General features: G+C 38.5%; 1 protein-coding gene across 2 annotated transcripts in view; it reads right to left on the reverse strand.

Annotated features, from left to right (window-relative positions):
• LOC131808304 (E3 SUMO-protein ligase RanBP2) overlaps positions 1 to 10,996 on the reverse strand; it is an 84,225-nt gene extending 73,229 nt beyond the window's left edge. Inside the window, exon 1 of one of the 2 annotated variants that reach the window (XM_059134289.1) lies at positions 10,792 to 10,996. In XM_059134289.1, coding sequence (XP_058990272.1) covers positions 10,792 to 10,863 — 72 coding nt within the window. In that variant the 5' untranslated portion in view covers positions 10,864 to 10,996. The remainder of the gene's footprint in view (positions 1 to 10,791) is intronic. The other variant, XM_059134290.1, reaches the window with a different exon arrangement.
• Between the last annotated feature and the right edge of the window lie 5,049 nt (positions 10,997 to 16,045).

The raw sequence follows: 16,045 nt of genomic DNA on the forward strand, positions 1-16,045 counted from the left end.
AAAATACACTTGATGAAATAAATAGCAGGCTAGAAGAAGCAATGATGCCGAGCAAGTAAAAAAGAAAAAATTATGCAAATTGAGAATAAACTCAGGAAACTCAGTTACTCCACCAAATGTAATAATATCCACATTATAGGGATCCCAGAAGAAAAGGAGAGAGAAAAGGCGGCTGAAAATGTGTTTAAAGAAATAATAAGCTAAAAACTTCCCTATCTGGGGAAGAAAACAGAAATCCAAATCCAGGAGGCACAGGGATTTCCCCCCACCAAAAAAAAAAATCAACCAAAGATTATCTACACCAACACACATAGTAATTAAAATGGCAAAACATACTAATAAAGAAAAAAAAATTTAAAGCAGCAAGAGAAAAGAAAAGAGTTACATAGAAGGGAAACTCCATGAAGAGATCAGTGGATTTTTTTCAGGACTTTGCAGGTCAGAAGAGAGTGGGATGTGAGATTCAAAAGGCTGAAAGGGAAAAATCTGCAGCGAAGAATACTTTATCCACCAAGGCTATCATTCAGAGAAGAGATAAGGAGTTTTTCAGACAAAGAGAAACTAAGGGAGTTCATGACCAGTAAACCAGCCCTACAAGAAGTTAATTAAAGGGGACTCTGAGTGGAAAGGAAAGACTGTTAAGTATGAAAAGACAGATAAAAATAATTTTATGTCAAAATTAGTCAACGGACTCACAAAATAAAAGGATGTTAATGAGTGACACTATATACCTAAAAATTGGAGAAGAATGGGTTCAAACATAAACAAACATTAACTCATACAAAATGCTAAATGCAGAAGATGTTACATAACAAACCTAATAGTAACCACAAATCAAAAGCTGGTAGTAAATATGCAAAAAATAAAAAGAACCCCAAGTATATCACTAAACCCAGCAAATCATTAAAAAGAGCAAGGATCAGAGCAAAACTACACAAAACAAGTAATAAAATAGCAATGTATATCTATCAATAATTACTTTGAATGTAAATGGACTAAGTCTAAATGCTCCAACCAAAAGACATAGGGTGACAGACTGGATTTAAGAAAAACAAAAAAACAAAAACCAAGACCCTTCTATATACTGCCTACAAGAGACTCATTTCAGATCTAAAGATACTGCAAATTCAAAGTAAGAGGAAAGAAATATTTATCATTCAAATGGCTGTCAAAAGAAAGCTGGAGTAGCAATAGTTGTAACAGACAAGAGAGACTTGAAAGCAAAGGCTGTAACAAGAGATAATAAAGGACATTATATCACTGTAAAGGGGAAAATCCAACCACAAGACATAACAATTATAAATATTTATGCATTCAACATAGGAGCAAATTCACAAAACAGTTAATAACATAAAGGAACTAATCAACAGTAATAAAATAATAGTAGGTACTTCAACACTTCACTTTTATCAATGGACAGATCATCCAAACAAAAAATCAACAAGGCAACAGTTGCTTTCAATGACAAAGTGGAACACATGGATTCAACAGATACATTCAGAATGTTCCATCCTAGAACAGCAGAATACACATTCTTTACAAGTGCACATGGAACACTGGCCAGAACAAATAAAAAATTAAGCCACAAATCACATCAAATTAAAAAAAAAAATCAAAGTTATACCATGCATCTTTTCTGACAACATGATTAAACAAGCCATCAACCCCAAGAAAAAATCTGAAAAGACCACAAATACATATAGTTTAATAACGTACTACTAAACAATGAATGGGCCAAGGAATCAAAAAAGAAATCAAAAAGTACATAGAAACAAACACAAGAGACCAAAAATCTTTGGGATATAACAAAAGAGGTTCTAACAGGTTAGTTCAGGGGTGCCTGGGTGGCTCAGTCAGTTGGGCATCTGCCTTCAACTCAGGTCATGATTCTAAGGTCATGGGATTGAGACCTGTGTGGGCCTCTCTGCTCACTGGGGAACCTAATTCTCCCTCTTGTCCCTGCTCATGCTCTCTCTTGCTAGCTCTCTCTCCAATAAATAAATGGAAACTTAAAAAAAAAAAAGTTCATAGCAATACAGGTGCATCTGAAGAAAGAAGAAAAACCCCAAACAATGTAACTAAAAGACCTAGAAAAAGAATAAACAAAACCCAAGACTAGCAAAAGAATATAATATAGATTAGAGCAAAAATAAATGTTATAGAAATTAAAAAAACAAATCAATGAAACCAGGAGTTGATTCTTTGAAATGATCAACAAAACTGATAAACCTCTAGCCAAACTCATCAAACAAACAAATACTGAGGGGAGAGGGGGTTCAAACAAAATCACAAATGAAAGGGAAACAACCATCACCACCACAGAAATACAACTATAACAGAATACTGTGAAAAATTGCATGCCATTGTGCCTGGGTGGCTCAGTGGGTTAAAGCCTCTGCTTCGGCTAGGGTCATGGTCTAAGGGTCCTGGGATCGAGTCCTGCAAGGGGCTCTCTGCTCAGCAGGGAGCCTGCTTCCCCACCCTACCCCACCCCCACCACCCCCCCCCCGCGCCTGCCTCTCTGCCTACTTGTGATCTCTGTCTGTCAAATAAATTTAAATCTTTAAGAAAAAAGAAAAGAAAAATTGCATGCCAACAAAATAGACAATCTAGAAGAAACGGATAAATTCCTAGAAACAATAACATGCCAAAATTGAAGCAAGAATAGAAAATATGAACAGACTGATTACCAGCAATAAAACTGAATCAGTAATCAAAAAACTCCCAACAAAAGTCCATGACCAGATAGCTTTGAAGTAAAAGTCTACCAAACATTTAAAGAAAAATTAATACCTATTCTTCTCATATTATTCCAAAAAGCAGAAAAGGAAGAAAAAGTTCCAAATTCAAATTCATTCCACAAGGCCAGCATTACCCTGATAGTAAAACCAGATAAAGACACAACTGAAAAAGAGAACTATAGATCTAACAAACACCTTTGCAAAAATTTTCAACAAAATACTAGCAAACTGAATCCAACAACACATTAAAAAAATCATTCACCACAACCAAGTGGGATTTATTCCCAGAATGCAAGTGTAGTTCAACATTTGCAAATCAATCAACGTGGAACAGCACATCAATGAGAAAGGATAAAAACCATATGCTCATTTCAAAAGCTGCAAAAGAAGCATATGACAAAGTACAACATCCAATCATGATATAAATCTTCAACAAAGTAAGTTTAGAGGGAACATACCCCAAAATAATAAAAGCCTTGCATAAAAAACCCACAGTGAACATCATACTCAATGGGGAAAATTAAGAGCTTCCCAACGGCTAAGGTCAGGAACAAGACAAGGATGTCCATTCTAACTACTGTTGTTATTCAACACAGTACTAGAAGTCCTAGTCACGGAAATCCAACAAAAAGAAATGAAAAGCACCCAAATGGGTAAGGAAGAAGTAAAACTTTCACCATTTGCAGATGATATGATACTATACATAGACTCTACCAAAAAACTACTAGAAATGATAAATCAATTCAGTAAAGTCAAGAATACAAAATCAATGTGCAGAAATCTATTGCATTTCTATAAATCATTATGTATGAAGCAGCACAAAGAGAAATTAACAATCCCATTTACAATTCCACCAAAAATAATACAATATCTAAGAACAAACTTCACAAGAGATGTAAACTATAAAATAATGATGAAACTGCAAACGACAGAAAAAATGAAAAGCTATTCCATGCTCATGAATTGGAAGAACAAATACTGTTAAGAGGTTGACACCACCAAAAGCCATCTACACATTTAATGTAATCAAAATACCTACAGCATCTTTTACAAAGCTAGAACAAACAATCCTAAAATTTGTATGCAACTATGGAAGACCCTGAATAGCCAAGATTGGAAAAGGAAAAAACAAACAAACAAACAAAAAAACCTGGAGGTACCACAAAATTCTGGACTTCAAGTTATATTACAAAGCTGTAAACAAAAAATCAAAACAATTTAGTACTGGCATAAAAACACACAGATCAATAGAACAGAACAGAAAGCCCAAAAATAAACACACAATTATATGGTTACTCTCCAACAAAGGAGGAAACAACATGCAGTAAGACGGTCTCTTCAACAAATGGTGTTGGGAAAACTGAACAGCTACATGCAAAAGGAGAAAACTGGACCACTTTCTCACACCATACATAAACATAAATTCAAAATGGATTAAGGATCTAAATGTGAAACCTGAAACCATAAAACCTGTAGAAGAGAGCTCGAAAAGTAATTTCTCTGACATCAGCCACAGCAACCTTTTCCTAGACAGGTCTCCTGAAACTAGGGAAATAAAAGCAAAAATAAACTATTGGTACTACATGAAAATAAAAAGCTTCTGCACTGAAGGAAACAATCAAAAAACTAAAAGGCAACCTACCGAATAGAAGGTATTTGCAAATGACTTATCCAAAATACATGAAGATGGGACGCCTTGGTGGCTCAGCAGTTAAGCATCTGCCTTCAGCTCAGGTCATGATCCCAGGGTCCTGGGACTGAGTTGGGCATCTGGCTCCCTGCCTGGCGGGAAGCCTGCTTCTCCCTCTCTCACTCCCCCTACTTGTGTTCCCTCTCTCGCTGGATCTCTCTTTGTGAAATGAATAAAATCTTTAAAACAAAACAACAAAACCAAAATACTTGAAGATTTTATACAACACCCAAAAAATAATAATACAATTTTTAAAAGAACAGAAGACATATACAGACATTTCTCCAAAGATGACATACAGATGGCCAACAGACACATAAAAAGATGTTCATTATCACTCATTATCAGGGAAATGCAATTCAAAACTAGAATGACAGATCATCTCACACCTATTAGAATGGCTAAAATTTCCATCCTTGTTGGCAAGGATGTGCAGAAAAAGGAAACCTCTTGCACTGTTGGTGGGAATGCAAAGTGATGAACCTGTTATGGTAAACAGCATGGAGGTTCCTCAAAAAGTTAAAAGAGAGCTACCATATGATCCAGGAATCATTAACTACTGGTTTTTTACTCAAAAAATACAAAAACACTAATTCAGAGGCACCTGGGTGGCTCAGTCAGTTAAGTGTCTACCTTCAGCTCAGGTTGTAATCTCAGGGTCCTGGGATCAAGTGCCACTTGGAACTGTTGGGCTCCCTGCTCAGCAGGGAGTCTGCTTCTCCCTCTCTCTCTGCTCCTCCCACTCACTTGTGTGCACAAGCTCGCTCTCTCAAATGAAAATATAAAACCGTTTTTTTAAAAAGTTTTAAAAAAACCACTAATTCAAGAGAATATATACACACACAAATTTATTGCTGTATTATTTACAAAAGGTAAATTATGATAGGAAGCAGCCCAAGTGTCTATCAAGAGTTAAATGGATAAAGATGTGGCAGATATATACAAAATGGAGTATTACTCAGCCATAAAAAAGAACAAAATCTTACCATTTGCAACAACATGGACGGAGCTAGAGAGTATAACGCAAAGGGAAGTAAGTGAGAGAGACAAATATACCGTATGATTTCACTCATGTGGAGTTTAAGAAACAAAATAAGCAAAGGAAAAAAGAGAGAGAGAAACCACAAAACAGACTCTTAACTACGGAGAACAAACTGATGGTTACCAGAGGGGAAATGGGAAAGGGGATGGGTGAAATAGGTGATAGGGATTAAAGATATACACTTATGATGACCACTGTATAATCACTACAATACAATCACTATATTGTGTATCTGCAACTAATAGAACAGCGTTAACAATGGAATTAAAATAAAAAAACTTTTTAAAAGGCATTAAAATGGCAAATTTACTACATATATTTTACAACTTAAAACATCAATAACATAACATACCAAACTCATCACACTGTACATTTTAAATGGTAAACTGTATCTCAATAGAGCTATATAAAATATCCTCTCATCTTATGTCCAAATAATGACGTATTCTCAGAAAACTATTCCAAGAGACCGCAGTAGAACAGTATTGAGTATACATCCTTAACAGATGTATTTTAAAAGTAAAGAACTATAGGGGCGTCTGGGTGGCTCAGCTGGTTAAGCATCTGACTCTTGATTTCAGCTCAGGTGATGATCTTGCAGTCATGGGACTGAGCCCCACCCTGGGGTCTGCACTCAGTATGGTGTCTGCTTCAGAGTCTCTCTAAATAAATGAATAAATTTTTAAAATAAATATAAAAGAACTATAAGCAATCTTAAACTTTAGTATTAATAAACATCTGAGGAAACCAAGGAGGCTAGAAGTGCAATCATAAGAGCCTCCCTTCCCCTCCCCAAATCCATAAATTTAAGACATATGAAGCAGTTTATGACAATATGCAATAATCAAGATGGCATTATAATGAACAGAGCTTTATTCCCCCTTTTAAAAAATGAATAGATTCCCACTAGTTACAATATCAGCACATAATAGAAAAACAAACTCCATTGTCTATTTTGCTTCAAAATATCCCACTGAAATCTATCTTGGGATAAAATGAACAGCAATTATTAAATAATTATATACAGAACCATAAAATTGTGGGGAAGTTTGATATTCTTCTGTCTCTATTTTGTTCATTTTATAAAAGAACTGAAGCCTAATTAAGTGCCTTGTTTAAGGATACATAGGTAGAAAGAAAAAGAGCCAATGTTATCCATAATTCAGTCAGTCCATGATTCAGGATATCCATGACTCAGTCACTGCTTCTTTCCATGACACTTTATGCTACTGTAATATTTAAATTCATTTTCACTTTTAACTCTCAAAACTGATGTGGGGCTGAAAAGAGGAACATTGAGACCTGGAGGGACGACACATTAAACCAGCTCTTGCACAGCCAAATCACTCTCCACCATTACAGCAGGTCCCCAACACACACTGCAAAAAGCTTAAGCAAATAGATTTTTTCTCAGTATAAATCAACAGGCTCCAAACTTGAGGAGTCCTAACAAGGGTAAGGGCAGGAGTTATAGAGGCAGATAAGCAAAGTCTAGATACTGAATGACGAGTTCCCCAATCTCCTTCCCTTGGAAGAGATGATTAAAAATAGAACAAAGACACAAGTAAGAAAGATACCGAGAGCAAACCAGACCCAACGTTCAGTTAACAAAAACGTTTAAGATTGGGGGAAGGGGAGGAGGGAGCTTGGGATAGGGGGCTGGGGGGTGTAGAGATGCTGAAAGAAATAAAACAATGTTCCAGAACTGAAGGAAATGAGTTTTCCAACTTAAAAGAAATGTCCAGAAAACCTATAAAGCTATCAATAAATAACAAGAACCACATCAGATTTCTAACAATACAAATGACCAGAAAAATAAAACAATATTTTCAAAATTGGGGGCACCAGGGAGGCTCAGTCATTAAACATCTGCCTTTGGCTCAAGTCATGATCCCAAGGCCCTAGAATTGAGCCTCACATCAGGCTCCCTGCTCAGCACGAAGTCTGCTTCTTCCTCTCCCACTCCCCTGTTTGTATTCCCTCTCTCACTCTGTCAAATAAATGAATAGAAATCTTTAAAAAAAAAAAAAAAAACTTTCAGAATTGGAGAAAAAAATTATTTCAAACCTAGAATCTGATAACCAAACTATAAATTAGGTTAAGACGTTTTCAGGCATATCATGTTAAAAAAAAAAAAAAAAATCCCATCTAGCCCTTCTCAAAGTAAACCAGAGACTCAGCTACACCGAAACAGAGAAAGTCAAAAGGACATGAATTACAAAAAACCAAGGGTCTAAAAAAGAAAAAAAAACCTGAAGGTTATTCTCAAGATGATGATAAAGCCAAGCCCCAGAGGTAGAAATGTGTAGCCAAGAGAAGAAGCCAATCCAGACTGCAGCAGTAAGACAAGAGTGCTCCACAAGAAAGACTCTTAAAAATATTTTCAGGCTTAAATCAATGGATTATGTGACCTCTTTAATCACACTTGAGAGCTAAACTGAGTTTGGGTAAAGAATTAGTAATACTTCCTAGATAACAAACCAAAAAAATAAAGCAATTATTAGCTCCAGGAAAAATAAACTACACAATAAAGGTGGCTCAAATGCAAAATAGGTACTTTATCATAATTACATAAACAAAAACTATACATCTAGCCAAAAATTACAACAATAAAACTGGAAGATGAGGGGGAGAAAAATCTGTGGACAGAAATCTGCAGGACACAGGCAAAAATATCTAAAATGTGGAAAAGGAGACAGAGCAATAAAAGTATGTATTATGTTATTCAGAAGTCTACCGTATACAGTAAACAAACAACTAGGAGCTGTCAAGAGTGCATCTGAGCAGTAGGAATTAGGGGTGTGGATTGGGAGGCCAACTCAACAGAAATCTAGGAAAACTAATAGAATCTAACTGGAGAAAGAAAAGAAACACAAGTGATACTTTCAACAAGGACAAAAGCAGACATGAAGGAACAGAAAATGACAAAACAAAAAAGACAAACAAATGAAAGCATAACAGAAGCATGGAAAGGGGGCGCCTGGGTGGCTCAGTTGGTTGAGCAACTGCCTTCGGCTCAGGTCATGGTCCTGGAGTCCCGGGATTGAGTCCCGCATCGGGCTCCCAGCTCCATGGGGAGTCTGCTTCTCCCTCTGACCTTCTCCCCTCTCATGTTCTCTCTCACTGTCTCTATCTCAAATAAATAAATAAAATCTTAAAAAAAAAAAAAAAAGAAGAAGAAGCCTGGAAAGGAAGACAATGTACCCATCACTGCATTCCAGAACTTAGGACATCCCAGAAAGCATCACCAGTTCACACAAGGCCAATCTCTACCAAACCGGAAGCCAAGTAAATACTAATCTTTCTACTCTTCAAAGCCACATCTCTGCCCCCACCACCACCCTCTCCCTTTGAAACTATCCAAAGCACCCTCTCCTGTCCTTTCACTTAGACCTAAGTTTATAGAATACCACCACCTGTTACAAAGTTACTCATTTGCTAATAAAAATCCCACTGAAATCCCCAAGTTCTAAAGTAAATGATTTTTCCTGTTTGAAGAAAAACATCTGATTAAAATAATACTGTAGGGGCACCTGGGTGGCTCAGTGGGTTGAGGCCTCTGCTTTCGGCTCAGGTCATGGTCCCAGGGTCCTGGGATCGAGCCCCGCGTCGGGCTCTCTGTTCGGTGGGGAGCCTGCTTCCTTCTCTCTCTCTCTCTCTCTGCCTGCCTCTCTGCCTGCTTGTGATCTCTCTGTCAAATAAATAAATAAAATCTTAAATTATGAAAAAAAAAAAAAATACTCTAAATGTAAAACAGAGGTGGCCATAAAAATCAGTCTTTAAAATTCTGACTCCATCCCCCTTTATTTGATGGAAAAGTTAGGTAGTTCAAAGAACATTCTAAATTCTGTCTACAGAATTAAGATCTTCATCTTTTAGGAGCCAGGGTCCCCACTAAAAATCTCATGAAAGCTCTAAACTTGGCTTGTTAAAAAGTATGTCAATCAGCAGTACAGAAACCTTTAGTTCTGTTTTAGACTACAGCACCACATTTGTTGTTTATGACTATGCCAGCAGTTAAAATTACAATCTGTATGTAGGTACCTATTCCTCTCTTCTGGTGGAACAAGCTGTAACCTACTCCCTTATTCCTAAAACAAACTAAAACCAGACCCATCACCAAAATCCTACAAAGACAAATGCCTAGTATATGATTAAAGATACAGTTATGCAGCTATTATTATCATGTTCATCCCTGGTTTCTTTTAATTTCCTCACACATCTTTATTCTCATAGGCCCTTACCTAGTAAGAGAGCTTGAATGACTGTCCCTTTAACATCAACGTTTAGTACTCATTATATGCCAGGCATTGCCCTAAATGTTTACCGTGAGTCATCCTATATACTCCTATCAATATCATTACTCCAACTTACTGAAGTTTTTAACTTGTCTCAAATCACAAAGCTTACAAATGACAGTACTGTGATTCAACTCCCAAGAAAACTGACTCAGATACTGTGCGCACCACCTACACTTAGCCTTTTTCCTCACCCTCCACATCCAATCACTAAGATTCTGATGAACCCAAAATATCTGGCACAAAGTATCTTAAAAGAGAAAAAATACGCTGAGCATGTTGTCAAAAAGCCTAAAAATTGTAAGCCATAGAAACAAGCGCCTGTAAGAAATTCAGAATACCCAAGACTGCGTTTTAAAAAATAAAGCAGATGAAAGAAGCCTCTTAAAGAGTACAGGCAATGGGAGAGTGGAGTGTGAAGAGTAGGGACAGAATCCTTATAAACGCACAACGACAGATGCTTCAAAATAGAGGAAACCCCCAGTGTCATTTGCGCGGTCAGGGAGTTGCAAGTGTGACCACCCCTGCACCAGTCCGCTGGATGCCTACGATGGTTGCCCGTCACCGCAGTAAAAGCGCCCCCGAAGGAGCGTCAGTGCCCCCGCGCTGGGTTCCACCAACATCAAAAGCCTGGACCTCTAAAGCGGCACGCTTCCGCCACAGCGGTAACTTTCCGGGAAAGAAGAAATCCGCCGCAAATGGCAGGCTCCTGGAGGCCCGGTGACGAGGCCGCGGGGACGCAGCCGAGAACCCCGGGACGCGATGGGCCCGCCAATAAGGACCGTCAGGAGCAGGCCAGGAGGAAGAGGAAGAGCTGGCGCCAACGGCACCCGCCGCGCCTTCCCACCCCCACCCTCCACCTCAAGCTCACGAGCGCCACGCCGCCCACCGGACCGCGGGAGCCAGCCGGCGCTTCAACGCGCCAGGGAGCGGCGGTCGCCGGGAGCCATGACGCCGGCGCCGCGCGGGGCCGCGGCAGGGCCAGGGCGGAGACCACCCGGCTCTTCAGGACCCACTCACCTCTCGAGGCGATGGGACGGAACCCTGCACCGAGGCGATGTACCGCTCCACGTCGGCCTTGCTGCGCCTCATCGCGCCACCGACCTGACTCCCAGGGCGCGGGAGGCCAGAGCCGAGGCCCACAGCCGTCGCCGTCTCCAAGAGCGAAGCGCCTGAAAGCCCGTGACGCAGCGCCGTCGCCGGCCGACTAGCGGCCCTCCCCGCATGCGTGTTGCGTCAGCACTGTGCGCCACGCCGACGTTGGCGTCCCTCCCTCCGCGCACGGCCCTCTGGGCGGCCCGGCCCTTGGCTACGCCTGGTCCTGTAGAGGGTTGTTGGTATTTACGCTGTGGGAGCGTCTGCTGTGAGGCGCGGGAAGGAGAAGTTCAACACCGCGCTAGGACCAGGGGCGTAGTAACTGTATCAGCGGGACAGTGTTTTACTGCGTGGCTTCTCAAAACTTTCGGCCGTTTCTTATTTTAATTACGTGATGCTGTGGAAGAGAAAAGCACTCTCAGGCCATTTTGGTGAGCGTGAAAATTGGAAACACCTTTCTGGAGGCTGTTGGTTAAATATATTATGTCGGACACGTGTGACTAAGAAGCATACATGTTAAAATTCCTGTATTTTAAAAGAACATGTTCTATGAGAAAATTGAAATTCCGTAATTAAAAGGCCACAAATACCTGGTTTTGGACGATTATAATTGTATAATTTGAAGAGCCCCTCATTTATATATATATATATATATATATACACACACAAATATATATTTCAATAGCAGAACGGTATTACCAAAATGTTTATAGTAATCATCTAAACATGAGTCATCTGTATTTTCCAAATCTTCAAAAATACTTATTTACCCCCAATCCCCACTCCGAGACTGCTTCTTATTGAATGGCTTTCTCAGAAGAGGAATAAATCAACTTATTAAAGAAGTCAAATATTCTGACGACTTAAAAACAAAGTCAAGGGGCGCCCGGGTGGCTCAGTGGGTTAAACCTCTGCCTTCGGCTCAGGTCATGATCCCGGGGTCCTGAAATCAAGCCCCTCATTGGGCTCTCTGCTCCCTGCTCCCTTTCTGACTCTCTGCCTACTTGTGATCTCTCTCTGTCAAATAAATAAATAAAATCTTTATAAATAAATAAATAAAACAAAGTCAAATTGGTGATGCTCCTAAACTTACATACAGGTCTGGAAAATATTTCTTTTGAATTCAAGTTATATTTAAACAATAAAGAATACATTTACCATTTTAAAACAGTATTTTGTCTTGATTAAATTATTAGATTTATGAAATTACACAGTTTAGTTTGAAGAGGAGGTTTAAAATTCTTTGTATTTTGGTGGTAAGATACATCTCCCACACCTCTTTTTTTAAGAAAAACACTAATGTTTTATAGTCATTCTGTTCTTCAGAGCAATTTAAAACAAGAACAATATTCTATTAATGTACAACAATGATTTTCCCTCCTACAAAATCATTTTGGGCCAGGACCCCCAAAGCAGTACAAATGAAGTGAGCCATAACACTTAGTAACAATTTATGTTCACATAAGTGGACCTCCCTCAATTGTTCTACTATGGATGAAGGCAAAAAACTCTACATTCACCTACACAGCCCCTTCATTCATGTTTTCACTACAGAAAACAAGGTACCAGCAGGTTTTTTAGAATGTCCAGTGTAATAATTAGCTTAGAACAGGGACCAGTGGAAGCAAAACAAAGAGCAGAAGAAAACTTGTAAGAATTAAATTATTATCTTCAGGAATATCTGAGTATATATTGTAGCCATAAAACAAGAACAAGTCATTAAAAAAAGTTTACTTTGGAAATTTGAATTTTAAAATCTTAGTTTAAAATGTTTTATAAGGGGCGCCTGGGTGGCTCAGTGGGCTAAGCCGCTGCCTTCAGCTCAGGTCATGATCTCAGGGTCCTGGGATCGAGTCCCATATCGGGCTCTCTGCTCAGCAGGGAGCCTGCTTCCCTCTCTCTCTGCCTGCCTCTCCATCTACTTGTGATTTCTCTCTGTCAAATAAATAAATAAAATCTTTAAAAAATAATAAATAAATAAATAAAATAAAATGTTTTATAAAATGTTTTCAGTGGTGAAGACATTAGGTATAAAAAGATCATATCCCTGTATACATACAATAGGGTCTTAATTATCTGGGAAAATAAATGAAATATGGTGAAATTTTTAGCTCGGGGTGCCTGGGTGGCCCAGTGGGTTGACGCCTCTGCCTTCGGCTCGGGTCATGATCCTGGGGTCCTGGGATGGAGCCCCGTGTCGGGCTCTCTGCTCCACGGGGAGCCTACGTCCTCCTCTCTCTCTTTCTGCCTGCCTCTCTGCCTACTTGTGATTTCTCTCTCTCTCTCTGTCAAATAAATAAAATCTTTAAAAAAAATTTTTCTTTTTAGCTGGAAGTTTATAATTTGTGGTTATGGATAATTTTTATCTCTTTTTTAAAAGATTTTATTTAGAGAGCATCCATGTGCACGAGGCCGAGTGGTGCAGGCAGTGTGCAGAGGGGGAGGGAAAGAGAATGGTAAGCAGACGCCAAAACCAGTGTGGAGGCCCATGTGGGGCCCAGTCCCAGGACCAGGAGATCATGACCTCAACCAAAACCAAGAGTTGGGTGCTTAACCGGACAAACTACTCTTACTTTTATCTTTTTTTTTTTTTTATGTAGGCAAAATATAACTGTATCCAATCACCTAGAATTAACCTGGTCTCTACAGGCCATCTTCCCAGTCTCTCCTTTTTGATTTTTCCATATCTTCCCCAATTTTTTACAATCAGCAAGTATTGTTTTATAATGGGCAGAAAAAGAGTGTTCTCTTTTGTTTTATCTCAGTCATATTGGATGTGAATAAAACAAATTATTCTGAGATTAGTAGTATGACATATATTAGAAATAACACTTAGGGTGCCTGGATGGCTCAGTCCTTCTTAGGCGTCCGTCTTCAGCTCAGGTCATGATCCCAGGATCCTGGGATCAAGTCCCACATCGGGCTATCTGCTTAGCTGGGACGCTGCTTCTCCTACCTCTGCCTGGGGCTCTTCCTACTTGTGTGCTCGCTCTCGCTCTCTCTTTCTCTCTAATAAATAGATAAGCTTAAAAAAAAAATAAAGAACAAAGAGAATGTGGTTTGGGATAGAAGATCCTATTTCAGATAGTTGATTTCTTTCCCTTTAGGTGCCATTTATATATCCAAGAGGAGATACCTAATATATAGATGGAATAGTAGGATGAAGATCAGTGATGGATTGGAAGTCATAAACCTTAGTGACAGTTGAAACCATGAGTTTGCCTTGGATGTGTTATTACTAACAGAGCCATAGCTAACAAATAAGCACTTGATCTGTTCCATGTCCTTCTCTTAACATTTGACATGTTTTAGCTCATTTAATTCTCAACAGCTTTAGGAGGGTACTATTATATATTATCATCCTTGGTTTTACAGATAGGTAACCAAGGGAGTGAACAGCAAGCAACTTTCCCAAGAACACTTACCTAGTAAAATCACTACCATTAATCTCTTTAAGTCACATAAAAAGAAAAGGAGTGGGCCAAAAGGAGAATCTTCTTGAGGAACTCAGATGACTTTTCTTAAGTATGTTTATTATGCTTCAAAACATAATGGGACATGTTGGGTCACATTAGACAGCACCCAGGGGACACCTGGGTGGCTCAGTATGTTAAGCCTCTGACTCTCGATTTTGGCTCAGGGTGTGATCTCTGAGTTGTGGGGCTGAGCCCCCACTTTGGGCTCAGCAGGAAGTCTGCTGGATATTTTCTCTCCCTCTTCTCCACCCTTTCTCTAAAACTAATTAATTAAATCTTTAAAAACAAACAATTTTCACCAAATATGAGTCTGACCTGTGCTTTCAAATAGACATTCTCCATGATGACGTCCATTCTAGTCCACATCTTTTCCCAGCACAAACCAGTTACATCCAAATTTCTCACAAGTAATTACCCATCCTCCAAATCATACATCTAACTATAATGTTCTCTACAAAGGAACTCCTTAGCAGGGGGATGAATTCCACTCTAATGGCTAGATTACTCATGTTGATGCACTGCAAATTCAAGTGAGAGTTGAATCCATAGAAATATTTGGCTTATGACATTTTTCATTAGCAGCAGTTTTACCTGATTAATCAGAGTCCTTAACTTCTGAACTAATTGAACTAACAGGCATTTAACACTGATGCTGGTCAAACAAGTTTCTCTCATTTCAAATACCTCTAGCCTCTATTGCTAATTATCATCAACTGCAGATACATCTTTCATATATCACATGATTCCTTTTTTCTTCAGAATCATTCATACTGTCAGTTCATCCCATCATTTTCTGTTTTTCCAATTTGTATGATTCTACAGTAATCCTAAACTACTGTTTTGTAGACAGCATTTTGAAAAATCTTATGGCCTGTGAACTCAATAGACACGATGAGATTTAAAATGTTCATGAAGAACCTCAGAAACAAAAAGAACCAACGTGACCGCACATTGCCATTTTTTGGTTCTTGGATATAGTTATTTTCATTTTAAAACTTTTGCTTTGCTTGCCTCTCTGAAAATAGAGGCTCTTGCACTTGCTGCTCTTGACATCCACACAGCCTTAACTGTCTTTCATGTGCAGAAATGGATCTTTTACCCAACAACTGACAGAGGGTTTGGAGCTATCACATGACAGCACAACCCTGCCTGGAGTTATGTGAGACAAAGCTTGTACAAATAATAAATTAAGGAATATACACACACGTATGTATAAGTATTTGTATGCACATACATTTATGTGTATATGTGTGTATATATGTACATATGTATGTATCTATGGAACTGAGTCCCCCAAATCAGTGCTATCTAATGTGACCCAACATGTAACTTAAAATATTCTAGAAACCACACTTTAAAAAGTAAAAAGGAACAGGAGAAACCAATTTTAATAATCTTTTATTCAATCCAATATACTTAAAATATTACAATTTCAATACGCAATTAATATAAACAATTTGTTAATAAGCTATATTACCTTTTGTACTAAGCATTTAAAATTTGGTGTATATTTTACATTTACATCTTAATTCAGATGCCAAGGTTTCATGAAAAGTACTTGATCTGTATTTAGATTTAGATTAGATTTAGGGTTAAAAAAATAGATTAATATACCCAAGTTGCTCCAGATATACTTAGAAGTATTCAGGAATTGAACTGAATATCAAGTTTGTTTGTTTGTTTGTTTATCTTTTTGTTAATTT

The sequence above is a fragment of the Mustela lutreola genome, chromosome 9 (genome assembly GCF_030435805.1).
Source record: "Mustela lutreola isolate mMusLut2 chromosome 9, mMusLut2.pri, whole genome shotgun sequence".
NCBI classification, from domain to species: domain Eukaryota; kingdom Metazoa; phylum Chordata; class Mammalia; order Carnivora; family Mustelidae; genus Mustela; species Mustela lutreola.